General features: G+C 53.1%; 1 protein-coding gene across 1 annotated transcript in view; it reads right to left on the bottom strand.

The window, feature by feature from the left end:
* The window catches only part of FSTL4 (follistatin like 4), a 411,536-nt gene that overhangs the window by 66,306 nt on the left and 318,804 nt on the right, over positions 1-26,426 (bottom strand). The window contains exon 7 of the mRNA XM_059174572.1: positions 3,509-3,675. Within this exon, the coding sequence (XP_059030555.1) occupies positions 3,509-3,675 (167 nt within the window). The remainder of the gene's footprint in view (positions 1-3,508; positions 3,676-26,426) is intronic.

The following is a 26,426-nucleotide window of genomic DNA, read 5'->3' on the forward strand; positions in this document are numbered from 1 at the left end:
GAGTGGGGAATCCGAGAGGCTCTTTCTCACTTGGCTCCGGGCTAGACGGGTCCATTTACTTTCTGATCAAATATGATTCTGAAGCTCGAGGCATCCTTGATGTTTGCAAGTCAGAAAAGTTTAATTACATGTGTCATTAGGATGGCATTCTGTAATAGCTCTGTGACTGAATTCATTAGCAGAATTCTTAACAGATAAGACAAGACAAATTAATATTTTGTTGCCCATGAAAGCTTCTCATTAAGAGAGTAGTGAAAAAGTGATTAATATTTTGTTGCCAATCAAGATGTCTCGTACAAATGACAAAGAAAGGAGGCCCACATGTCGCGATGCTCTCTCATCCGCCTGCCTCGGGGGTTTGTAGGTGCGGTGTTCCGAGCCCGGTGCTAATTACAGCGGGCGGTGCTGTTCCGTCTGGTGCTGCAGTGGGCGGGGTCGGCAAGGGGCTCTAGAACTCATCAATCCTCCATCTTCATTCCATTGGGGCTGCCCCCCTCCACTCCCCACTCTGCTCCCCGACTCCCCATGCCCTCCTCATCTCTTGGCTGATTTCCTTCTAGGGCCGCTGTTGTCACTGTCCCCAGAGCAGGGATGCCATGTAAGAACACCTGCTGTGATGGGCACGGGCTACGTGATTCACACAGACATTCAGGCCGAAAATGCCTGTGGAAGGAGGATATGATCCTCCCCTGTTACCCCACAGGCTCACAGAAGTTCAGTGGCTTCCCCAGGGCTGCTCTGGGCTTGCTGGAGGTGGCTGGTCCATGTGTCTGAGGCTAATGTGGACACCTCAGGGTCACATCTCCCTGCCTGGGGAGCATCCCGGGGCTGCTGCTGGCTGCCTGTTGGGAACTCAGGCTGCAAGGGGTCGAGAATGTTGTTTGGCAGCAGCAGCAGTAGTAATAATAATGATGATAGTAATATAAGTAATAGTAATAACGATGAAGAGAGGGATAATAGTTTACCTGGAATACTGTATGCTGAGACGATCCCATGTGTCTTCTCACTCAGTCCTCACTCTGACCCTCGGAGGCAGGAGTTGTTATTTATGTCTATGTCACAGAGGAGGACCTCAAGCCTTCGAGAAGTCAAGTACTCTTTCCAAGTTCACTCAACTAGGAAGTGGTAGAGCTGAGGCTTCAACCCAGGTCCCTTTGTCTTCAGAGCTTGTGCTGTGCTCCGGCAGGCTGTACCACAGAGGGAGGCCTGTGTGTGTGTGTGTGTGTGTGTGTGTCCCACACCTGCACGCTTCTGGTGAGCATCCCTGGGGGGTTGGTGCTGCCCTGTGCCCCCACGTGGGGGTTTCTGGGCAGTACAAGGCCCTGCCTGTTTGTAGGCTGCTGACTTGACCATGAGCAGCAAGTGTTTCCAGGGAGGTAATAAGAGGCCATTAATCTCCAGTTGCACCCACAATTAACCCAAATTGCTAACCTCACTGTGAAAAGTGGAAATGCAATTGAGTTGATGCTGGAGGCATGTTCGAGGGAGGGGAAAAACACTCAAAGTAATTTAATTAACCGATGGCAAGTGCATTAAGAGTTCTGCCTCCGCCTTTATTTCTGGTGTCTTTAAATAGAGCATCAAGTAATGCACATGGAAGTTCAGACAGACACAGGCAGATCTGTCCTAGTTTTGAATTAATCACCACTGACCAAAAACAGTTTAAAGCTGATGCCCCACCCCGAGAGCTCTTGCACACACAAGTCTGTGCACCCCAACACCTCCGCCGACTCTAATCATGGCAAACAGAACACTACCTCTCCTTGCTAAGATCCCAGACAAGCCCTGGGCACCTCAGGCTCAGAAGACAAAGGACTCTGCCCACTTAGCTCTTCTGTCCATCAACCCCCTACCAGGGTTGTGCTGGCACTGACATTCGGAGACGGGTGGGATTCAGGCTGTGCTCAGCACTGTGGGGAAACGGCAAGGAAATACTCCTGCCCCACGTGACAGGGAGACTCCTTGCACAGCTGTGCCCAAGACAGAATCCCCACGGTGGTCTGCCTCTCCCCATCTACTCACCTCATGATCTCCAGTTGCAGCAAATGAGTAGTAGAATCCCAACTTGGTGGTTTCTACAGAATTTTGTACTGGGATTTCTCCCCACAAAGCAATCTCACAGTTGGGAAGAATCTTCAAGGTCATAGGATTTAGTCTGCCCTCCTGTGGCTAGCAGCATTGCTGACCATGGTCCTGCTTGAGCTTGCATTCCTCTAGGAATGGGGAGCTCACTGCTTCCTGTGATGGCTCACTCCATTTTGGGGATGCTGTGATGGATGTATTGGTGCTCCATCTCAGCAGTCCAAACTAGTTTCTTTTGGGGGAGCACCCTGGCCCTGTGTGCTTGTTGAACTCATGGGGTCACACAGCCCAGACTGGCTCCTGTGGCCCTAGTCCCTTCCTCACCACCTTAGAGATAGATGTTCATGGAACTGACCAAGCATCCCACAGGTCTTCCTTCTCAGAGCCAAGCATCCCATTCTGTGCCAGCTTGCTTGACTAAACCAAGAAGACCAGGACTGCCCCCTCTTCTGCCTGAAACTGAGATGCCCCCTACTGTGGCTAAGACCTATCAGCTGTCCTGGCAGGGCCATGCATCAGTGATGTCACTCTGTCTTCTCAATGAACTTCAATCTGGCCCACACATATCCTTGAATGATTCCCTTTATTTTTCAAGCCCCATGGAAGGGAGGGACTGCTAACATTCCCTTTCTGATACCTACGATGAGTAGTCTAAGATGTTGCTCAAAGTCATGAGGCTGGGTTTTGGGGTGACACTGGGAGCCCAGCTCAGGCTGCATGGGCCCTCCCAGTATAGAAGTCTTTCTGCTGCTCATGTCAGGTTGTGGGTGCTCAGCTGCTCTCTCTTCCACTCATGTCAAATCCACGTTCCCACGTCCAGCCGACAAGGCCCCCAGGGCAGGCCACTCTGGTCTTTCCTTCCACCTCCTCACCTGGAGCCTGCCCTCCCGCCAGTGCTGGGCGGTTCACCCCTGCCCTCCACAGGGAACCCATGTTCCTTCTCGCCCCTCGTCTCCATCCTCCCCAGGTGTGGGCTCTGCAGTTTCCCCTGGTTCTTCCAGCCAGACGGCTTCCCTGCTCCACTGCCTCCCGTCCGGCCATGTTTGCTGTAGGCTTGTGGGCCTCCTTCACGGTGGGCTCCGTCATGCAGTCTGAGCCCCTGACCTTCCACTCCCATTCCCACTGTTTGGCTTTCGCTGCTGCAGCCTGCACGGAGACCTCCCACCCGGCCCGCCCTGCCTGCCCGGGCAGTGTGCCCTTCCCTACTGTGGGTCTGGCTGGCGGGCGTGCAGCTAACATCCAGGCTATTCTCTGCATGCGGTGGGGCTTGGATTTTCTGGTACTTCCAGCTCTCAGACGACAGGCTTGAAAGGCATCAAACGTGGGACGTTCAAATGAAACCCTCTCACTCTGCCACCACCATGGCAGATTCGCAGTTACTCCGCTGGGGCAGGTCTGCATGCAGGGTCAGAGCCCAGCAACTTACATTGATGTCTTCCAAGGCCATGAAGTTGAGGGCAAGCCCGTTGCGCTTCCAGACGATGGGGGGCCGCAGCTCTCCACGGATAGCGCAGGTCAGCACGGTACTCAGTCCCACAGTCACTGTGGCCACGCTGACCCTCTCCTCGGGCGCGAGGCTGAGCTGAACCACCTCTGCAGGGGGAAAGGAGAAAATCTTCAGGTGTACACCAGCATCGGGAGTCCCTACTCACAAGCAAACAATTACGGGGGTTCCCGGCAGGGCAGGCGTCCTAGGGCTCTCAGGCTCTCTACAAACTATTACGGCATGCTGTCTAAATGCACTGATGGACACTCCCTCCTGGAGGACAGGCCACAACTTACGGGAAATATTCAAAGATCTCTGTGAGTCGGAGAAGTCAGGAGCCATAGCGAGTGTAGGGAAACCATCTGCGATATGGATTTATGAGTTGAGCCAAGAAGGTGGGCCTTCACACAGGGACCGGTGGGGGGGCCAGATGTGCGGCGGATGCCCCACTCTGTGCTCCTGGGCCTCATGAAGTCTGGGCCTTGCTGAGTGCAGTCAAGGTCTGCTGGCTGAGCTGACAGCTTTCTCATCCATCTGGGGGCAATTTAAAGGTTGCACTGTCTGAAGCTTGGGGAATGAACTGGCTGACCTTTGAAGGTTTGTTTCTGTCTGAGGATTCTTTGAACTTGGATTTGGATTTCTGTTCAGCAACCATGCACTGTAGCCTTTAATTTTTTTGAAGGGTGCTTCAGGCTGTACAAATTATTAATCCTTGCCATTTTATACTTGCTGACTGGCATTAAGACTGATCATTCTTTAGGCAAATGGGAAGTGTCTAAAATATTTGCTTGCAATCACAGGCTTTTAGAAATTTTTGGGATTAATGAGAAAATTAATTGGACTCAGGCTGTTCATATACCGACGTGCCATCAGGCTTGGAGGGAGAGTCACCAGCTCAGTGACGGTGACAGGACTGCCTCCTCCCTATACCCCTCCACCTCTACAACTCAGAGCACTTGGGGCATCAGCCTGCGGTGGTAGTAGCTGAGGGCGGCTGGCTGGCTGGCTCTGAGGGTCTGTGCTTACCTGGGATGCTGGCAAAAATGCCGGGAGTCCTCCTCACTCTCATTGCTCTTTTGGGACTTGGGGGCCCTGCCAGGGGTGGGGCAAGGCACAGAGCTGGGAACCGACCTCCTGGACTCGGCGGGAGCCCTGGGAACTGTGACCAGGCAGCATGTCTGTGCTCACACCCTCTTGCCAGCACATGTGGGGAGGAGAAGGTGGTGGGTGGGGGAGGGGCTGGAATGCAAACGCTGGCAGGTGGGATGCCCTGCGGAGCAGGTCAAGTGGCAGCACGTGTGGTCAGGTCAGATGCTTGAGTGGCAAAGCTCTTACCCCACCACAGTCAGTCAGCGGCCCAGCCCCAGGCACATGAAGATGAACAAGATATACACTAGGTGCTTAATCAGTGCTTGTTGGATGGATGGATGAAAAATGGAGAAAATGGAAATAAGGAAAGGAGCCAACAGACCCATGGAGAGGGGACACTCACGCACAGGAAAAATGTGACTCCTCGTGAAGGAGCCGCAGGGGAAAGATAAGCGCCAAGTGATTGATGCCGATGGACCCAGCATAATATTTGACAAACATTAAAATGATGCACTTCAGGTTCCCTCTTAAATCATGGCCTGCTTGCTGCCCTCCCACCTCTGAGTCATGAGGCTTATTATTGGTCAGGGCGGGAGAGAGAAGGCACGCAACCTCCATCGTGAGCCCCAGGCTTGGGAGACTCACAGTGGACAGAGAGGGAGGGAAGAGGAGGACGAGACACATGAGTCTGGCTTCTTCTGCGCTCTGCTGGCCCTTAGGGCTCAGAGCTGGCCCTGAGTGTAGAGGGGGTACACCTTCCTTATCGGACTCTTCCCCTGCTCTTCCCAGGGCATGGTGGGGGATGAGGGAACAGGTGAGAAGGGTGTGCCTGTTGGCATGGTGGTGAGGGGAACCGAGAGGGGCTCTAGGAGGGAGTTAATTCCTCCTCCACCCTCCCGCCTGGGGTGAGCCCATGAGGCCTGGCACACAGCCAGAGGCCCCTGGGCTCCTGAGTGGCATGGAGCAGTCCAGAGTTTCCTGGCCACACACTGGCAGGCCCGTGAGGTGCTGTGTGTGTGCCTGAGGACGAGGCCCTAAGGGAACACCCTTGGACCCTCCCAGATCAAGAGCAGAACCTGGGATGACCTCCACCGAGAGGACCCGAGACAGGGTAACTGGGAGTCTGTGGTGTGGACCGCAGGTGGCAGGGGACCGCTGTGTGTTTTATCCATACTCAGAAGGCAGTTTGGGGAGCAGCTGGGGATGCCGGGTGGGAACTGGAGGCATGAAGGGTTTTTCCTACGTAGAGCATTACTTAATGCAGGCTTGTTAGAATGACCTGCTCCCATTAAGCTTTACAATGGACTGAATATTCACGCACATTGTCCTCCCAGTGCCAGAGGGCAGGGCTTGTGAAGAAGTCTGGCAGGTCACGAAAGGAAAGGATATTTTCTCTGCCTGTTGGAACTCTAGTCCAGGGACAAGGGAAAAGAGCCACTGAGCCCTCAGGCAGCAGCCCCTGGGGAAGGCAGGACATCCCTAGGCTACAGAGCTCCTGTTCTCAAGGTGTGGTCCCCCACCACCGACATCACATCTCCCATCTTGGGGGCAACTGATGGAAATGCAGATTCCTGCCCTTCTACCTCAGGCTGGTAAGACTCTGGTGGCACGGTGGGCATCCTGGTTTTAGCAAGCACCTCAGGGTACCCTGAGCCCTGACCACCACTGCCTTAAAAGATGGTAGGGGCGTGTCTGGGTAGATTGAAGCGGAGGGTGCCTGGGTGAGGGGCACGGATGGGAAGGTGAGGAATTCTGGTTGGCTGGGGTCTCATTTGGAATGTAAGACCTGTGTGCAATGTAGGGTCCTCCATGGAACCCCAAGTTCATGTATTTCAAACAGTTTAGCACAAGGCTACAGCCAAATAAAGAAGCAAAAACACCGGTGGGAGGGCTGCTGGGACGGCAGGTTCCAGCCTGCTTCCTCAGGGCTGCCGCGCTTATTTGTATGTCTGAAGACGTGCACTTTGCACGGAGGAAAGGCTCATGCAAAATTAGAACGCGTGAATACTGACAGAACCATCATAATTCTGCTCCTGTCAGCTACACAGATATTAACCAAACAGCAAATATTTGGATCACTTAAAGTTTAATTAAATGAATGTTTTATTGGATTTAATGCATGTCAATATTCCCTGACTGGTTTAAAAATTCTGAAGAGATTTACGGCAACCAAAGCTCTCCTTCTGCCCTTACTCCCAGTTATTTACTGTTCAGCACCCCTTCCCCAGGCAGGCACCCCCTTTCCCTGCTAAGTGCCCCCCCCCCACGGTCACTTCCTGGAGTGAAAAGCGAGATGGCATCGTGGGCTGGGGCTGGAGCGAGCGGAGCAGGCTCTGGACTGTGGCTCTGGACATCTGACCTCCAGGCCTGGCTCTGCTGGCGACGTACCAAGTGGCCTTTGGCAGGTCCCTTCCTGCCGCTTGGCCTTGGTTCGGACATCAGTAAAACGAGAGATCGCGTGTGGAGGGCTCTGGGGACCGACCTTGCTTTGGGCTCCGGAACTCTAAGGACATGTTTCTAAGTGGACAATCCTGCAGATCCTCTTCAGTCCTGCCAGGTGCTGACTTTGGGTGCCCCTTTCCTCGCCACCCAGTGCCACCTGCCTCTGCTCTTTGCCCGCTTGCCTACAGTGGTACCAGTGATGCCTCAATTGGCAGCAGCAACGGCGGCCAAGCCCACAGGGGCTTCCCTCAGGATACCCCCAGAATCCTTGCTCTCCACCCCAGACACCAACGGCCTCCTGTGTGCTTACCCCCAGACTGCTCCCGTTCCTGTGAGCACCAGGGATGTTAGAGCCCTGCACAAAAGCCACCCACAGCTCCTGTCCCCCGCAGAATGCAGAACAGTCCCCACTGCCCACCCCCCCACTACCCGACCTCCTGCAGTACTTCCTGTGGCACCCACCAACCCCCATCCTACTCGTCTATTCTCAGACTCTCACTCGCTCAGCCCCTCGAGATGACCTCAGGGAGGGTGTCTGGAATCTTGGAGTTTGAACATCAGGGGACACTTAGATATCTGTTGAAGATCGAAAGACACTGTCCTACTGAATTTGACAGGACCTTTTCAGGCTTAAGCAACAGAAACTCAGAAATACTGGACCCCCTTAAGGGTGGTCTAAAAAAAGAAGGGTGGTCTAAGTTCTCATAGCCAGGAGATCTAAGGAGGGTGGAGGAGGTTGTAGACCTCCGGGGGCCTCCACAAGGCATGCTCTACTGGGCTGCAAGATGGCCCCTTGCTCACACTGTCCCTGTGCATGGGACCCCAGAGAAGGGAACCTGATCTTCCCTGAGAATCCAGGAAACAAGCATAGGACAGAACTGTGACCTTCACACATACCTCCTGTGTCCTCCCACAAAGCCATCCCTGGGGCCGGGGGACGGAGTGCTGTGCTGTCACAGGACTGACCCACACTCGCGGCCTGGGACTTGTGGCCACCCCAGGGCCTGGTGCCAGGTGAGTGGAGGTGGGGATACGTGTCCCGACAGAAAGGGTGTGTTGGGTGGATTGAAACCCTACGACTGCTACAGAGACTCAGAGAGGTCCTTCTCTCCCCTCTGTGCCTTCCCAGTCGCACCTGGAAGGCCTGCCGTGGGGCACGGGGATGAGGGGAAGGGAAGTGGAGCCATACTGCGAAGGAAGCGAGACTCGGCAGACGTGAAAGCTGATTTAGGCTCCTGCGGCCCATCCCCCTGGCTGCCCTTCTCTTGGGAGCTTGGGTTGGTGGTGGGGCCATGGCCTAGCACGGGGGACTCCTGGGCTGGGCACGAGAGGAGGGCCAGGCAGCCTGCAGTGTGTGGGGACAGCCCTGGCAAGAGTTTCCACCCCTTCCTCAGGCACAAGTGCCCATCAGGAGACTCAGATCTACTGATACCTGTGCTCTGCTCTGTGGGGCCAGGACTGCCCTGAGGGGGAAGCCCCCCAGGACCACCGAGACCTTCTGCTGCTGGCTGTGGCTCTGCGGTTCCCATGGTGTCTCACCATCTGTGGCCCTGTGGGCTGCCCTGGGAGGTTGTTGAGGCTTGTTGGGGACCATGCAACAAGGTCTGCCCTGTGCCCACAACACATGGGGCAGGGAAGGAGGGCTGGGTGGCAGGGCCCAGGGGCCCAGCAGGAGCTTCTCTGCCACAGCTGGGCAGAGGTGCCACAGAGAGATGAGGCCAGCTGTAAGAATTGGCACTGGAGGGCTGCCTGGTATGAAATCAGAGGAGGGCAAGGTTGCTGGGGGCTCCTCACAGCTTGGGACATCTGTCTCCCTATGAGCCAGGCCTTCTGATATCCATGGGCATCCCCTTGTTTCCCCTGGGACCAAGAGGCACAGGTCACATTGAAACTATTGTCCACATCAGCCAGGCTGGGCTAGCCCAAGACAGAGACTAGTGTTCTCCCTAGCCTGCATGTTCATGTGTGGGTCTCTGGTGCCTAGCACAGTGCCTGGCCCACAGCAGGTGGGCTGTAGGCCAAGCCTGGCTGACAGTAGTCTCCCGGGAGACCCCTGCCTCGTTCTCTTAGCCCTTCTGCCTAGAGCAGTAAAACACCTTTGCTTTCCAGACACTGGTGTTGCAAACGCCAGACCTCAGCTTCCTCCCAGCACCCATGTTCTCCCCGCTCCTGGGAGCCTGCAGGGAAGAGGAGGTCGCAGGCGATCAATGCGCCCACCAGACACAGACTAACACCCTTCCCGAAAGGCACGCGGCCATAACATTTCAGTCTCGAGAGAACTGGGTTTTAGTTCCTATTACAGCTTTTGCTTAATCTCCGGCGCTATTTCTCACACTGACTTGAACTCGATGAGACACTCATAAAACCATCAGCAGCCTCTCATGCAGGATTCTGGTGCTTCACAGCAAGAGAAATTAAATTTCTCGAATTATTGTCAAGTTCGCGTTAGTTTTCTTATGTTAGAAATGCACTAATGGAACACATGCCTACCTGGACACTTGCCATTTTTCAAACGATGCTCTTGGTGGAAAGACTCTGTCAAAAGCTCAATCAGCTTGCCACACATCAGTACGTCGGACTGAGTCTCCAAGGCTAAAGTCAGGCTCAGGAGCCAGCTTGGGAATTAGGACAATCTGGAGATACCCTGGGCTGGGCGCTTAGCCCTATCTCTGTAGCTGCAGCCTGTCCTCATACTGTGCTTGTAAGGTAAGCATGACCTGGGAACCCCCTCCCACCCCCCCCACCCCAGGACCTGTGGCACCTGTTTGACAAACTCTACTGATCTGGTCTCATTCCTGAGACCAGGATCACACTATGAAGTTGGTGAGTGGGACAGAAACGAAGGTGGAGGGTGTGTGCCCCATGTCTCCTGACCATGTAAGGGATAGTCAACCTCTCACATCTCCTGGACCCTGTATCTTCACCTGGCCCTTCCAGGGTGGGGCTGGTTTGGTGTGCCCTGCCGGAAGGTGTTTGATGGGGTGGTGGGGGGTGCTTCATGCCTCCTGTGACCCCCTCCGCCAGAGCCTGCCACTCGGAGCTCTTTGCACACATCTACAGATGTGTGGGTTTAGGGACAGATTGTCTTAGGACCCTTTCATGCTGACATACATGTTTCGAGCACTAGGGCACATCTGGCCTGCACAGGTGTCTCTGTTCCAGCCAGCCTTGCATGTGTTCAAAATTTCCCGTTTCTCTAGGCATAATCTGATTCAATTTTCCTGTCATTGTCCTATTCCCTCTTGCTTGCTTCATTTTGGAGAGAGCAATAAACTTGTTAATTACCTGCAGATCTGTGGGTAATTTACTTTTTCAATGGACTTATGTTGCTTGGTGTTGCTGCAACCATTTTTTTACAGTTTAGTTATTAAGCTCTGCTCTTCGGTGTCAACAAACACCTTTGAAAGCTGCAGACAGAGAACATATCTGTAGGATCTCTTTTGGATCCTCAGCACCTAATACAATTCCTGGCACAAAGAAGGGACTCGATAACTAGTTTTAAGCAAGTGCACCATTAATGGGTAGTGCTCAGTCGATGATTGCTTATTGCGCACCTACTATGTGCCATGATACAGTGGGGGATGTACTGGCAAGCAGAACAGGCCCACGTCCTGCTAACCTGGAGCTTGTGGTTAGGTAGGGAGGCCAAGAGTCAGATGTGGGATGGGGAGAAGAGGCACCTAAAGCGTGTCCGTGGACCCCCGTGGGGAGCCCTTGGTGCCTGCAGAGCCTGTCTGCTCTCTTTTGGTAGAGTCCTTCCTGTGGGCCCGGGGCTGGGCCCTGCAGGGGTGGATGTAGTAGACAGACCCCTGTCTCACTCCCACAGAGCCCCCGTGTCATGAGGCCTTCTGCTGGTTTGTAGGAGGGCCTTGTGCAGGGGCAGGTTAGATGGGCTTCTTCTGAGCTCCATGGCTCTATTTTTTTTTTTTTTTAAAGATTTTATTTATTTACTTGACAGAGACACAGCAAGAGAGGGAACACAAGCACTGGGTGGAGGGGGGGGTGAGAGAAGGAGAAGCAGGCTTCCTTTTGAGCAGGCAGCCTGATTCGGGGCTTGATCCAAGGACTCTGGGATCATGACCTGAGCGGAAGGCAGATGTTTAACGACTGAGCTACCGAGGTGCCCCTCCACAGCTCTGTTTTGCATCCTCTGGCCACTAAACCCTTCTAGCTTTGGGAAAACTAACCCACAGTGGGACTGTGGTAGAGGAAGCAGGAAGTCAGAGCTGAGCTCAGTGCCCAAGAGTTGTGACATCATTGGCCTGGGTGTCCTCCGGTGCCATGGGTGTGGCACACAGCAGAGGCAGCAGTTGGAAGCATGGGGTCTGTATGGGGGTGGAGAGCCCAGGGTCACCTAGTCAGCTGGGTGCCTGGCTGCCAGCTCTCCCTTCCTGGCTGGGGTCTGTGCCTGGTGAGGCCTCAGGCAGGCTGGCCAAGCCGTGTACCTCCTGAGCCCTGCCCTGCCTAGTCCCGAAGATGATGGAAACACTTCTGCTTGGGGTATTTGCAAAAGGAGTGTTTTTACTGCCTATTCCCTTGGTAGGTTTAGGGAAAAGAAAATAGTATATTACCTTATACAATTATACACTAGTTACTCAGAATTTGCAAGAATTCATACAGATGTCAGGGGCTGGACCTAGAATCTCCTGGATAAGCTCTTGGTGCAGATGAGCACACGGCTTTGACCTAGGCAAGCAAGAGGGGGTCACACTATGTTTTCCCAGATGCTGGTTCACTTTCCAATTCCTAAGCACTCATGAAGAAAACTTCCTAGTCTCTCTTGGAACCAGGGTGGAGTCATGGGACTGGTTCTAACTGGAGGGATGAACATGCTTGACCACACAACCCCCACATCACTGTGATGGGTAATTTTATCACACGACAGGGCCATGGGTTGTAGGGATAGTTGGTCAGACATTCTTCTGGGTATGTCTGTGAGACTGTTTCTGGAGGACATCAACATGTGAATCAGTTGACAGACTAAAGCCGATTGCCCTTCCCAATGTCCATGGGCCTCATTCAATCCACAGAAGACCTAGGTAGAACAAACAGGCTGAGTATTCTTAGTATTAGTATACTATTGCTAGCATTCATACTTAGTATTCTGAGTGTTCTTAGTATTTTGGGCTCCTCCTCCCTGACTGCCTTCCGGATGGAATGTGGGTCCTTTCCTACCTTTGGGCTTGAAATCAGACATCATCTCTTCTTGGGTCTCAAGTTTTGGCTTTCAGCCTAGAACTCACAACATTGGCTCTCTTGGGTTTCCAATTTGTCAACTGCAGATTCTGGGACCTTAGCCTCCACAATTATGGGAGCCAATTCCTTAAAATATTCACTCCCTCCCTCCCTCCCTCCCTCCATTCATCCATCCACCCATCCTTGCCTCGTATTGGTTCTGGTTATCTGGAGAGCTCTAACTCATGTAGTCACCACGTACACCCTCTTGTTTCCCCTTGTGGAGACTGTATGGTCATGCATTTTGTGGGAGCAAAGAACACAGCCTCCTTGTTGCTGCCTGAGCCCTTCGGGCCCGGTGAGGATAACAAATTAGTCTTTACTCCATCATGCTATGAGATTTGGGGTCTCTACAGCATTTGGTGTTGATTACCTAATATACCCCTTTAGGAGACAAAGAAATTCATGTTAATGTATTTCCACAGAAGAAAGTGCCATGAGATATGGAACGGACCTCTGACAGGCTAAGTCATGCAGGTCAGGAGCCCTCAGAATCCTCTGACAAGAGGATTCTGAGATCTGACTTCTGTTCCAATCCTCCAAATACCTCCTGTCCAGGGAGCCCACTCTCTTATCCCACAGTCGTTTCTATTGCTTTCGTCATTAGGTAACATCCAATTTCTCTGCAGAAGGGAGGGCACTGGGGGGGCAGGGAGTGTCTCAGGGTAGATTGGGAGAGAATGTGTAAGTAAAGGACCCAGGATAATACACACTGTGCAGGGGAAGAGCAAGGTGCCAAGAGAGAGAAGAGCAGGGAGGCCTAATAAGATGCAAGTTGGGGTGGCAGTGGAAGCCTCTCTGAGCAGGAGATATTTCAGTGGAAATCCCTACGAGGAGAAACCAGGGAGGCCAAGAATAGGAGAAGGGGCATTCTCGTTAGAGAAAGAGCTTGTGCAAAGGCCCTGAGGTAGGATGAGGGCTTACCACCCTCTGGGAACTGAGGAAGGCCAATGTGTCTGAAGCACAGGGAATGATGCAGGTGTGTAGGCACACACGTGGTTAGAGAGGGGTTACACATCCAGGCAGCACAGGTCACTGCTTCTTAATGGAAGACTTGACGATATTAATTTAAGGCAATGGAAAGTAATTGGAAGATTTTAAGTCAAGGAGGGACGTGATCTGATTTGCAGGCTAGAAGGATCACTCGGGCCATTGTGTGAATGACAGGCTGTGGGAGAGGAGAGGACGCAGGGACACTGTGTGCGAGGCTGGGGCTATCCTGCAGGGAGAGTTAGGCTGGAACTGTGGGGAAGGAGAAGCAGAAGGGGTGGGACTTCTAAGCAGCTGGGATGAGGAGCCCCGTAAAAGGGGTGTCAGGAGTGACTCCCTCCCATGCTCCCTGCTTGACCTCTTGCATAATACAGTGGCAGGTCCTGAGATGGGTAGGCTGGGAGCCTCGAGGTGCCATCCTCAGGCCTTCAATCTGGAGAGTAGATTATGATCATATTCTTGGACTCTTCCGTGAACAAGGCTCAAGAGGACTTCTAAACTATAGCATTCCCGTTACTAAGAAACCTCAGCCCAAGAAGAGGGGCAGATGCAATTCTCCATTGTCCAGGCTGCTCTCCCCATGTCCCTCAGGGCTGGGGAGAGGCCAACAGGTAGCCCGAGCAGCAGAAGCCGGATGGGGGGACTATCCCTGATGCCCCCCCCCAACCCTGCAGTGCAGGCCATGGCCTCTCGGCCTCTTGGAGCCGGGACCCAGCTTCACACGTGCGACAAGGGGGAGCCCCAGGGCCTGGCAAGAGCATTGCTAAGTAGAGCTTGTTTTCTGCTTAATTATCCAGTCTCCTGAGAACACTAAGTCATGCCTGCATTTTGTAAACAGGCATCAGCAAAACATTTTGGAGAACAGCTTTCATTAGTGTATTTGTTTTATTTCAATTCCAATTTCCTGAGTGTGCCTTGCCTCTGATGAACTCCTGAGTGGGGGTTGCTGAGCCCCACCGCGGGCTCGGCCATCCCCAGGGCCCATGGGGCTCCTGGCAGCTTCTCTCTTTAAAGGAAACAATGTCCACAGCCTCTGTCCCTGACAAGCAGGCTTCCCGAGGACCTGGGCCCACCACTTCCTGGTCCACGGTGTGCTATGTTCAGACTCTGTCCCTCTGCCTTCCCCTAGGGAAGTCCCCTGGGTTCTGGTCTTGGGGTCCACCTGAGAAGCAGCTATCACTTTGATCACTGAGTATTAATGTGGTGGGGAGGCCTGCTCAACCCCTCTGTTGGAAGGAGAGGAGGTCAGTGCGGGGAGTTGGCCTTTGGTCACCTGGTTTGGGCCTTGGCAGCAGGGGGTCAGGGTTGGAATTTGGAGGAGCCCGTCCCTCACAGGCTGCTGATACTATGGGCACAGGCAGGGAATGGACAGCAGGGGCAGGGGTCAGAGGTGTCAGAGGTGAAGCTGAAGGCACGTGGTCAGGGGCCAGGCGGGCAGGGCCTCACAGTGATGTCAAGGACTTGGGGTTTTATTATGTGAGAGGCCCTTGGAGAATTTTAAGCAGGAGACTACACTGGTCTGACTTATTTATGCTTTTAAAGACAATCTGTGCATCCATTGAGACATCTTTCCCTCTGTTAACCCCGACTGGAAACAGGCTGACTAGTAAGGAAAAGCTGTCATTTCCCTAAGGGGGAGGTCTGGTGGGAGTTTCTGGGGTAGGTTCATCCCATAATGCAAGATGTCATCAAACCCTCAGGCTCTCTTCCCTCTGCCTCCTGTCCTCAGTGTGCGGCCATACTGGACAGCTCTGGGCATTGAGGGCAGGCACTGCCTTGTACGGTGCGGGGGGGCGGGCCTCCTACTCGCCGGTGAACAGCGAGAACAAGGAAGCCCCCCTCTGACTTCTCTCCAGCTGCATCGGTCAGCTTCGAGTCTGGTGCTCACCTCTAGAGCAACCACTGACCCGAACCACCATGACTGGCTCGGGGAGGCATGGGGCTGGGGCAGCAGGTGGGCCAGCTCAGGAAGGGCTGGGCAGTGGACAGAATGAGCAGCAGAGGAAGCCGGGAGAGCTGCTAGGAGCCTATGTCCCAGGGGTTGGTGGCTTGGGCCACAGCTGTGACTGCAGAGGTGCTGAGAGGAAGATGGATTTGGGACACCTGTTGGAGGCAGGGCCAGACTTGCTGCTGGATTGGAGGGCTGGGGTGGGGGAGATTGAGGAAAAGGGACAGATCAAGGGTGAATACTGGGACTTTGGCCTGAAAAACTGGGCATTGGTTTCATTTGCTGATAGGCTGAGGAAGAAAGAACAGACATTTTAGGTAAAATCCAGGTTTTCTTTTATGGTGGTTGGTGGAGGGGTAGGGAGTTGGTTAAATGAGTCTGGGGCTCAGAAGAGCAGTGCAGTCCAGGGATATGATGTTGGAATCCATCAATGTCTAAATGATATTTAAAACTATGGGACAGGGCACCTGGGTGGTTCAGTTGGTGAAATGTCTGCCTTTGGCTCAGGTCATGATCCTGGGGTCCTGGGATTGAGCCCCATGTCAGGCTTCCAGCTCAATGGGGAGTCTGTTTCTCCCTCTGCCTCTGCCTCTCCCCTGGCTTGTGCTCTCTCTCAAATGAATAAACAAACAAACAAATAAATAAAATCTTAAAAAAAAAACCAAACCCATGAGACCAAGGGAGGTCACTAGGGACTGTGTGATGAGAGGAAAGGGGCCTGAAAGCTGAGGCCTGGGACCCACCGAAGTTTAGAGGAGGAGAACGAGTAGAAGTCACCCAGAGCCCGAGCGGGAGCCTCTGAGGGACGCTGTGGGTTCCCTGTGTCCAGCGCTTCTAGGAGCTCTGGTCAGACCGCGTGACTGATGTATGATCCAGGGCTTTGCTAACAGGAGGGCCTCTGGGACCTGGATGTTGGGAATCTCTAATGTTTCATTAGTACTGGGGAGTGAAGTCATCTTTGGATTGACTGAGAGAGAACAGGTTGACAGGAGCTCTATAAGAGTTCTGTCATGAAGGGGAGCAGAGAAATGGGTGGTGGGTGGAAGGTCAGGGAAAGAGTTTTTCAGGTGTTGTGTTTGCGAACCCAGGGGAATGAACAAATGGAGAGGGAGAGCTTCATGATGCAGAAGGGAGAAGGGGGCTTTTAGAAGCAAAGCCTCTGAGTGGGTGAGAGCGGGGGAGCCCCAGAGAATAAGTGGAGGCCCGGCTCCTGACAAGGCAGAGACTTTGTGCTTCTGAAAGAAGTTGGGTGCAGATGGAGACGAGGGGAAGTGCCCCTCATGGCAGAAGGATGAGCGAAGGTTAGTCGTTCTCACCTGAGGGTGATTTTGCCAACTTCCCTCCCCCAACCCCAGGACATTTGGTAATGTCGAGGTATTTTCAGTTGTAAGGACTGAGGGACAGGGTACTTTCTTGAAGGCATCTAGTGGTTACAAGCTAGGGATGCTACTGAACATCCTACAATGCCCAGAACAGTCTCCACTATAAAGAATTGTCTGATCCCAAATGCTAAGAGTGGCACCACCGCACGTTGGGTGTAAATAATAGCCATGATTAGCAGTGATGAGGGGACTTGCACGGTCCTCAAACACTTATCCTTTACCCATTGACGGTGCCTTTTCTGCCACTGGCCTTTCCTAGAAGGGCAGGGCCCATGAAGATGCAGCCCTATCTGGACTCACCCACATCTGGGGGGGTTATACCATGGGTTTCAGGGAAGCCCTTCCTCCCTCACCCTGCCCTGACAGGGACATAGTTTACCCAGGGCCTCAGCTGCTGGGCTTTCTTGCCAACAGGAGCCTTGGATCCATCTGCTGCTCTCCGCGGCGGTGGGGTCTGGATGCAGGTGTGTGACTGGGGAGGGGGACACCGCCAAAGAATGTCTATTACGATCATCATTGTGACACAGACACCAACTCATTTGCCTTTGCTGGAACCTTCCCTGTGTCAAGCAAAATGCATGGCACCCAAATATCGGGATGTGAGAAATCTCTTTTCCTTGTATGGGGTATTTATCTCTCTCTTTGTCTTGGGTAGGTTCTTTAAATTATCTTTCAGAGAGAACCCTATAATATATGCTTTGTCCAAGGACAGAGCTTGGTAAGAAAAATGCCTCTGGTTTCCCCTCCAAAGACTCCTCCGCCATCTGTCAGTTTGGAAATCTCCACATCTTGACCCACGGCAAATTGCTTCTCGCTGCACCCGACATGGGGCCTGCCTTGCCGGGCACGCGCTGGGGCTGCTGGCTCCCTGAGTGAACGGTCCATTTTAGGGATGAATGAGCCCAAATCTCATCCACCTCTCCTCCTCTTCACGATCGCAGCCAAACTGCCCCTGTACCCCTCGGAAACCCCCGCTTCCTCTTTGTCTCCTTCGAGATGGCTTCTGGGCAGGACCTCATGATTCGGGGAAGCAGCAGCCTCTTCCCTGGGAAGGTGTCCACGGGCAGGCCCTGTGCAGGCCTTTTGTTCCCCCACCTGCTTGGCCCGATACCCCCACCCTTCCAACCTTCTCTCCCACAGCTCCCCCAGAGCTCCAGCCAAAAGGAACTCCTTCCCCTTCTCCGTGAGTTCTGCTTTCCCATATTCCCACTCTCACCCGCCACGTTGGCGCCCCCGCTTGGGGCAGCTCGGCCTACGCAAATGTGCCCGCGGTGCGTCCTGGTTTCCCACGCTCACGGGCCACGTTGGCGCCCCCTCGTGGGGCAGCTCTGCCTATGCAAATATGTCTGCTTGCATGGCAACTCAAACTGTCGGAAGATCTGTGAGAAAACCTCTAGGCTTTAATGACATCTCTGGCCTCTGGGGGTGAAATGGGTGTGGGACTGGCCTGGACCTAGAGGAAGGACCTGTCTGAGTGCCTCAGAGCAGCTCGGGCCCCGCATGTACACCCTCAAAACCAGAGAAGTACCAACATGGAATCACAAGGAGAGCAAAGAAACTGAAGGTTAAAAAAACTGCCTTCTATATCTCGATAAAAGCATCGTTTGGTGGGTTGATACTGGAGGGAGCTGGCCTGCAGTCCAAATGCGGGGGAGCCATTCCCCAACTTCCCGGGGACTCCGAGGCTGGCTGTTGGCGGGGCAGGCAGGCCGCCCAGCGTTTCTGTGGGCCTGGCTGTCCTGGATCGCGTGCCACAGGGAGGGCTAACCCCGTGTACAGGACAGGAAAACGGAGGCCCAGAGAGTGATGGTGGCAAGACCAGCACCCTGCAGTTGAGCACACTGCCTTTGACCTCCTGCTACCCTGTTTCAATGCACTGGGGTTGGAGAGAGAGGGGAGCAGTGATAAATTCAAGAAACAAATCTAGATCTTGTCCTCAAGCAGCTAAGTTTGAGAAAAGCCACTTAGGAGTTAAACACGACACCTCTGTACCTTCCTACAGGGCCCTCCTGCCAGGTCGGGGGTAGGGTGGAGGGATTGGGGGAGGTGTGGGGGGGGCAGGAAATGCCCCTGGGTCTGGGCACCTGCATGACTGTTTCTAGCAACCAGACAGCCCCCTTGATCTCAGTCTTACTTGTGTTTTGATTGTGGTTGTGCCACAGAATGACTTTACGGTCACAACTGAACAGTTTTGTGCAGACTAGAGCCACTGCGGGGCTGAGGCAGGGGACACGTACGACAGAAGTCAGCATGCTCACAAATGGCTCCCACATCAGGAAGCCTGCAAGCCTGCAAGCCCAGTGTGGAGACGTGTTTAGACTGTACCTGGGATGCGGCCCATGTCGGGGACCTGCAGTCAAAAGCTGTGCAAGACTGAGCACAGCTTCTCTTTTGTGCATTGTAAACATAGGTTCAGGTTCAGGTTTAAAGGCAGCAGAAGTATTTGGCATAAAATCATCATGTGGGTTCTAGGGAGTTGAGACTATATCACTTATGCCAAACACATAAACAAACCATCCAGATACCCCGGGACCAGCACTGCCTTGTCCCCAGTTCTCCATCCCCAGAAGCCCCAGTTTAACCCCTCAAGTATCCTGCTTCATACTGACATCCGGCCTCCTGGAGCATCCTGTGGCACTGTCCTTGCTGCCCATGGCAACCTCATCTGCACCAAGATGGCCCTGTACAGCCTCGCCTCCTTCCTCCCCATTGGCCCAACAGGAAGCAGAGGGTTTGGAAAAACTAATTCCTGCCAAGGAGCTGACAGTGGGTCTTGGTCCTGGCTGTTTCTGGTCTTACGCCACTTCTCTGTGCCAGAGCCCTCATCTGCGGGATCTTGGGAAGGACAGAAGTGGGACATGACCTTAACACCAGGAGGCCTTCACCTGGCTGCTGTTCCACACACAACATGGTCTCTCTATAGACCACGGGGGACACCACAGCAGTCCTTGAGAAGCACTGGGAGTGCTCAGTGGCCATAGGCTCCTTCTCTTAAACCATGGTGCTCTAGGAGAGTGGAATTCCTATCCTGGAGCCCAGTTCAGCCCACCCTGGCTAGCCCAGCTGGGTGCGGCAACCCAACATTTTGTGTGCCCCCCACCCCCGGCATTGCCTGGAACCTTCTGAGCATATGACTAGATGTGGGGGCTTCTGCATGCCAACGTGGATTTCACAGACCATAGCGCAGTGGCCAGGGTGGCTGCTGAATGTGGTTTCCATGCCCTGACTGTGGGCACTGAAAATGAGTTTCCTCTGTCATGGGCCTTTTGCAGATTGGCTGGGTGTTGTGGGCTGAACGGCTTTGTGTGATCCTACAACTACACTGGTCTGCCGAGCTCATGCACACGAGGGGCCATTGCCAGTGAAATGTGCCCATTCAGGTACAGGGTTCACAGGGACACCTGGCCCTCTCTGGCTGAAGGGCAGACATGGCAGCCTCCTGGTGAGCTGGGGCCTGGCTGGCTTGCACACGGTCTATGTAGCAACCTGGCCTCGACCCCCTCCCCAGAGCTGCTCTCCACACTGACTCCTCTCCGAGACAAGGCAGGGAGCCAAGCATGGTGTCAGTGAAGACTGAGAAATTCGAAAGGGCCAGAGCTCTTTGTCCTTCCCTGAGAAGGGGAGTGGGGCATACCCTGCCTCCATCTAGCTCCTCGCTGGCTAAGAAGTGTGTGTGGGGGGGCTGTCCCTGACAATGGAAAGTGAAGAACACCATCTTTCCCTGCCTGCTGTCTGACTGATGGGCAGAGGACACAGGTGTCCTGGGAGCTAGAGATGTCCCCTTCCAGAGCAGACCTAGGACCCTCCCCTGTCAGCCCGCAGCAGTTGGAGTGATGGTTAGATGAGGTCCTTGACCTTGCTCCCCTCACAGGAACCAGAATGGGGTAGGCATGCCACTCCCCCCAGTGCCCTCTGAGAGTACAGAGGTTGCCATAAGTCACAAAGGTGAAGGGTCTGACCTGCCTGCTGGACAGGGTGGGTTCTTGGCCTTGTGTTGCCCTGGTCCTGGGGTCTCTATGACCCCATTTCAGGACCACTCTCTTAGAAGGAGGGATGGTAGTAGCAGGAAAAAGCCTGGTGATTCTGGTTCAACAGGTCTTGCCAGGGAGGGCCAGGAAGGGAGTAAAAGACAAGAGACTGGATTGGGGGAGAACAGGGCCAGGGACCCTGGAGCCTAACAGGATTCTGGGGATGGGGTGAGGAGGCGGCTTTAGAGCAAGTGTCCATTAGAGCTATGTGGCTGCAGGTGGCCAACAGGGCCTGTCCCTAGCCCCAGCTCAGGAGGGGCTGAGAGGGTGTCCTGGGGCCATGGTTACTCAGGTGGTGGCCCAGGACTGCCCAGCATCACAAAGCATTTGCACATCAATGACCACATCAGCCCCATGGGGAGGCTGGGCGGAGAGCATGTGCCCATCTCAGCAACGAGGCCAAATGGGGCGAGTTGCTTCTGGGTTAAGGGTTTAGAGTGGGTGGGTCCTCTCCCTGAGGTGTCGGCCGGCGGCGGGGGGGGGGGGGGGCACAGCAAGGACATGAACATCTGTGCTTGGGAAGGGCTCTCCGGCCATCAGATGCTGGAGTCGCTCACTGAAGGGCCCCCTTCACAGCTGCATGGGCCCAGGAAAGTAAAGCTTCCTGTGGCTTTCAGTGACTAACCCTCAGGAGGCTGTGAGGTTGTGTCTAGGAGGGGGCCTAGAGAACAGAATGGAAGCTTCCAGCAAAAGGTGACTGGACACAGGAGGCGCTTTCCTACCCTCCAGATTTCATGGAATGTGAAGGTCTGGGACACAACCAACAACCTTGGGAGTCCAGCAAATGCCCCACGCTTCTGCCGGTGCCTACCCCCATTGCTGAGAGGCAGGGGTTCCCCGGCTGTGCAACCCCAAACAAGGCTCCAAACAGATTCAGGGATGACCAGCATTTGTCTTTCTAGATCAGGTCCTGGGTTCTGGAAGCTTTCCCTGTATTTCCAAAAGCTACCTTTGCTCACTGTCACAAACCACCAGACGAAGTGCTGGGATTTAATCAGATGATGCTCTAACCCTCCAGAAAGCGCCTGCCTCCCTCCAACCCATCTGTCCTGGGAGCTCTCCTGACTGTTGTAAAGGTCACGGAAGGCTGTCTGAACTCACCGGCCAGCCCTCCTGCGGGCTCCACGGCGGCCTGCTGCCGTGCTCTGCTGGCTTGCTCACTGACTGGGGCCCACTGTGGGGCCAGGCACTCATAGCAGGAAGGCAGGCCCGTGTGCGTGTGTGTGTGTGTGTGTGTTTGTGTGTGTGTGTGTGTGCACGCGCGCCTATAGACCTTCCTTTAGTCTGAAATTATTTCTTTTGTAACTTATGCCTTTGATGTCTTGTTAACAGGAAAAGCTACCAGTCCTTACTTGGCCACGTGAAAAAGTGGCCACCCCAGAGTAGATCTCCACTTTATTTTTTAACGGAACAACAACAACAAAAGAACACCCAATTTTTTTAAATTGGAAAAGTTGTTTTGTGAAATCTGGACCATGTTTGTCGGTGTGTCATGGGACACAGGTGTTCACCTGTCTCCTCTTTTTCAGTCCCCTGTGCCCTTGGAGGCAGGAATGGCCGGTGGTTCAAGGTGTGCACCAAACGGCACTGGTTGGGTTGAGATGGTGTCTGGACAGCATCCAGGCTTGGTGTGGAAGAACAGCATAGCAGCTGTGCTGTGTCTGCCGGCGATGTGGGGAGGAACTTGCTGCCGCTCATGCCAGCCCTCTAGTTGAGAGTGAAAAACTTTGGATTTTAAAAAAAAAAAAAAAAGCCCAAATCAGTTCAGGGCATTCAAATTGAATCACAGCCAATATGCGGCAGTTTCTGAAAAACCCAGTGGGTCACAGCTCAACTTTTTAAAGTTTATTTTGGGAATAGATACCAGAGATGTTGGTGTTGATCATCAGGTGATCAGAACAGAAGGATAAACCAGGAAAAATCCACTCAGTGAGGCTTAGGATGACCCTGGCTCACCAAGAATGGAGGCTGGGTTTACTGCTCCTGGGAGCTTCATCTGCTGGGGCCTAAGCTCTGACCTCACCAGGGTACGGTACACAAAACTGGGCTCACACCCAGAGCCAGTCATAGCTGTGCCCTCCCACACCATTTGGGGGTGGAGATGTGCAGTCAGCCTGATGCCCTGGTCCAAGGCGTCCCTAGTGTCCAGGCCTCCACCCTGCTGGGCTGTTTGCCTGTGAGCTGACTTTTGGGTCTGCAGAGGTCTCCACAGCACAGAGGTGTGCTCTTTCTGGTCTTGCTGGCTTGCTGGCTGCAGAGAAGGGAGTGCAGCTTGGACTTTCATAAACGCTGGTTTTGTGAACACCGTGCTTGGAAAACTGATTGGAGAAAGGAGGCTGCTTTTGATGCCACCAGTCAGGCACGGAACCCTCACTGCCCCCACACCTGGTCTTCTCTCTCTCCTTCCCTCTCCAAGCCTTTAAATCAGGTCAGCCTTCCACGGCAGCCCCCAACTCAACGGAGCGTGCGTGCCTACCGTGGCTCTTCCTGCAGGGTTCCGCTTCATTATCTCCGTGGTCCCACACGGGCGCGGGGAGGAAGCACGCCGGCACTCTCCGAGTGATTTAACAGGATGCTTTAATGATGTATTGAAAATGAACATTGACCCCAGGTAAGAGGTGCTAAACGGATACTTTAAAAGCATACCATCCATTTCGCTCTGATGGACTCTCCTCCTTAAATCACCGTGTTGTCATTTTTACGATGCAGATCCAGCTACTGAGGCCACAGGACTGTGAAATGTCATATAAAAAGCCAATAAGAAAAAAATAAAATTAAGTTGCGGGGAGCGTGCATTAGCATTTCAAAAATGTTCGGTTGCATTATGCTATTCTTCTCTCTCTGTCAAGGGGCAGCAAGATCTCGTCCTCCCCATAAAGAGACAGTGCCCCAGAATGTATTAGCGCTCCATTCCTGAAACCGTGTAGCGGCTGAAGGGCATAGTTACGATAATGGCGAAATACATTCTGGACTAAATTTGATAGGACACTCGGGCCGTCCGCCTCCTCTGATACAAAGTCTTGATTGCTTCTCTCCTCGTTGGCCCAGGCCTGTGACTTTCAGAATTTTGACAAATTCATGTCTTCAGTATTTCTGCCCTGGAGAAAAGTAAGGCATGAGAACTCTTGAGGAGAGGGTCTGACGCTGGCACTGGAGGTGACCCTGGGGGTGGGGTTGGCATTCTGGGAGGCACAGGCCGCCACCATCCCAAGCTCCCCTGCCTGGCAGCCTCTAAGATACCCCAGATCACCCAACGACCAGACCTCTTGAATTGTTGGCTCCAGGATTGTGGCGGTGTGGTGAGCTGTGCCATCTGGAAAGTTTAAGCTTAATAATGCATAAGGGGCCTGGGTCTTTAGGTAGCCACTGGACAAATTTATTGCCATCCTTGGAGCTCAGACCCTTAGTACTCTGAGGGGTGTCTTAAATTCTAACGTGGAGTCTGCTTAGTGCTGCTTCATGAACTTTCAGGCCTGAGCTGGGCCAGATGGAGGGACAGTGGCCGCAGAGGGAGGAAACCCTGCCAACATTCGCCTTGAAGAGCCCCGTGGTCTCCCGGGTAATTATGGGGATGTGATTCTTATCTATGGTTCTGAATTTGCCAAATTGGGGAAGATGAATCCAGGGCCCCTAATAGTCGATTGTACGAAACCATTGAAACAATTGCAGTGCTTTATCTGGAACTTTTCAGAAAGCTGACTTGTTCTTTAGGAGCCATCGGCTTAATGGAATTCCAGTGTATTATTTTCCAACGTGATGTGCTGCAGAACGGGTTTGGTCAGCACTTTGCTTTGGGGAATATATTTTCATTTGAGAAGATGGTTCTGTGGGGCTTCTTGCAACATTGTGTTAGGGAGTACAAGACTCAGCCCTGCTGAGCGGTGTGGGGTTTTGGGTCTTGTTTTGTTTTTAATACATTCAGCATCAAGTCCGGCAAATGAGAGCCTGCTCTGAATTGCATTTCACCTTGATGAGATGCCATGTCACTTCTGTTCCCTGAGACAGAGACCTTGAGAGTTTGTATCAGAGAACGAGAAAAACTTTTCACTGTTTTCATGTTTCCTAATAACAGCCCGAGTCATAACCTGAATTTTTATGCAACTAATTATGAGTGCGACTCGGGCATGAAAGATTTATATGATCAGAGAAGAAATTACCTGTGTTATCTCAGGGCAGGCGGGGGATGAGCCGAGGAGGTAAGCTAATCAGAGTTCTAGGTCACGCAGAAGGCGCCTGCCCCGTGCTGGCTGGCCGGCCTGTTGTGTCACAGAGCGGAGTGAGGGAGGGAAAGTCACAGGGTGGGAGACACCCTTTGGGGACGCACAGCCAGCTTTGGCCCCAGGGCCTCTGGACTCAGCTCTTTCTCCCAAAATGACATTACTACCCTCTGCTTCCTAAGACTTCTGTGCCCTACTCACAGTCCCAGGGAAACCACATCAAAACAGTGAGTGTGGAGTGTGTCGGAGAAACGAGAGATGCCTCCCCACAGGTGAGATCGTCAGGAAGGCTGATTCCTAGGATCAGAACGAAAGCTGGAATCCTATCAATTTTTTGTCCCTTAAAGTTTCATTTCGGTTATAAACAGACATTGAAAATTAATTACAGGTCCGTTCCTTGAAGCGTACGACCGAAGGAATGAGTGTTTGCCAAGAAGCAATAGCTCTTGCAGCCATCACACTCACTCAATTACCCGCGTCCTGTTTATCTGCAGAAGAAGCGGCGGGCCCAGCGTGGCGGTAAGGAGCGCGTGATGGAGAGCCCGTGCGGCGCGAGCGGCAAGTCAGGCGTGTTCAGGGCTGTAATGTGCATTCAGTTACATGGCCGTTTGCTGAGGCTCACGACTGATTAATACACACGGTCTTGTTCATTTACTCAGCATTACGTTTAATCATTTAATTTTCGCAGGAGTTTTCAGATCTTTTAATCATCCTAATATTCTTCTTATTGCAACATATTACTAAGCTGTTAGTTCAATTCAATTAAAAAGTGTCATCCAAAAGTAATTTATTCCACGTGTGTCGTTAAGCGGATACCCCAGATATGTCTGCATTTTAGAGGCATAATAACTCTTCCAATGGATGAGTCTGCAGACGACCATGCCGCATGAGCTCAAGAGGCAACACCGTGAGTGGTGCGCCTGTGGGCACTCGGGTGGCGGCAGGTCTGCGACCGTTTCCCCAGATATTGTGCTAAGACTCGAGAGAATGTGAACTCTGGGGCCATCTGTTGGTACTCAGGGGACCCCCCCAAAAGCCTGGTCTGACTTTCTGATCCCAGGAATATTTGCAACAGCACGGCCTTGGAGTTCCCTCTCTGGAGGCCTCTTGGGAGGGGTTTCTATCCCCATGCCCCTCACCCCAAGCAGGTGCTGGGGGCCTCCGTGGACCCCAACTTGGGGAAGCACCTGCTGTGGGTCTTCTCTGGGAGAGGCTAGTCCTCTCTCTCCTCGTCAGAATTCTGGACTTTCCTGGTTGACTTTTGAGTTACTCCCTCTGTTCTCTCTGGAGCAGTGTGGTCCGGTTGAAATGCAGTGCAATGCAAGTCACATATCTGATTTCAATTTTCTGACAGTCACAGAAAGTGGAAGGAAACAGGTGATACTAATTCTAATAATATGCTTTAACTCAGTCTATCCAAAATATCATTTCAACATGTAATCAACATAAAAGGTAGTTAATGAGACGTTTTATCTTCTTTTTCCATATAAGGCTTCCAGATCTAGGGTGCACATCTCATTTCCAGCT

Source organism: Mustela lutreola, chromosome 5 (assembly GCF_030435805.1).
Source record: "Mustela lutreola isolate mMusLut2 chromosome 5, mMusLut2.pri, whole genome shotgun sequence".
Classification (NCBI taxonomy): Eukaryota; Metazoa; Chordata; class Mammalia; order Carnivora; family Mustelidae; genus Mustela; species Mustela lutreola.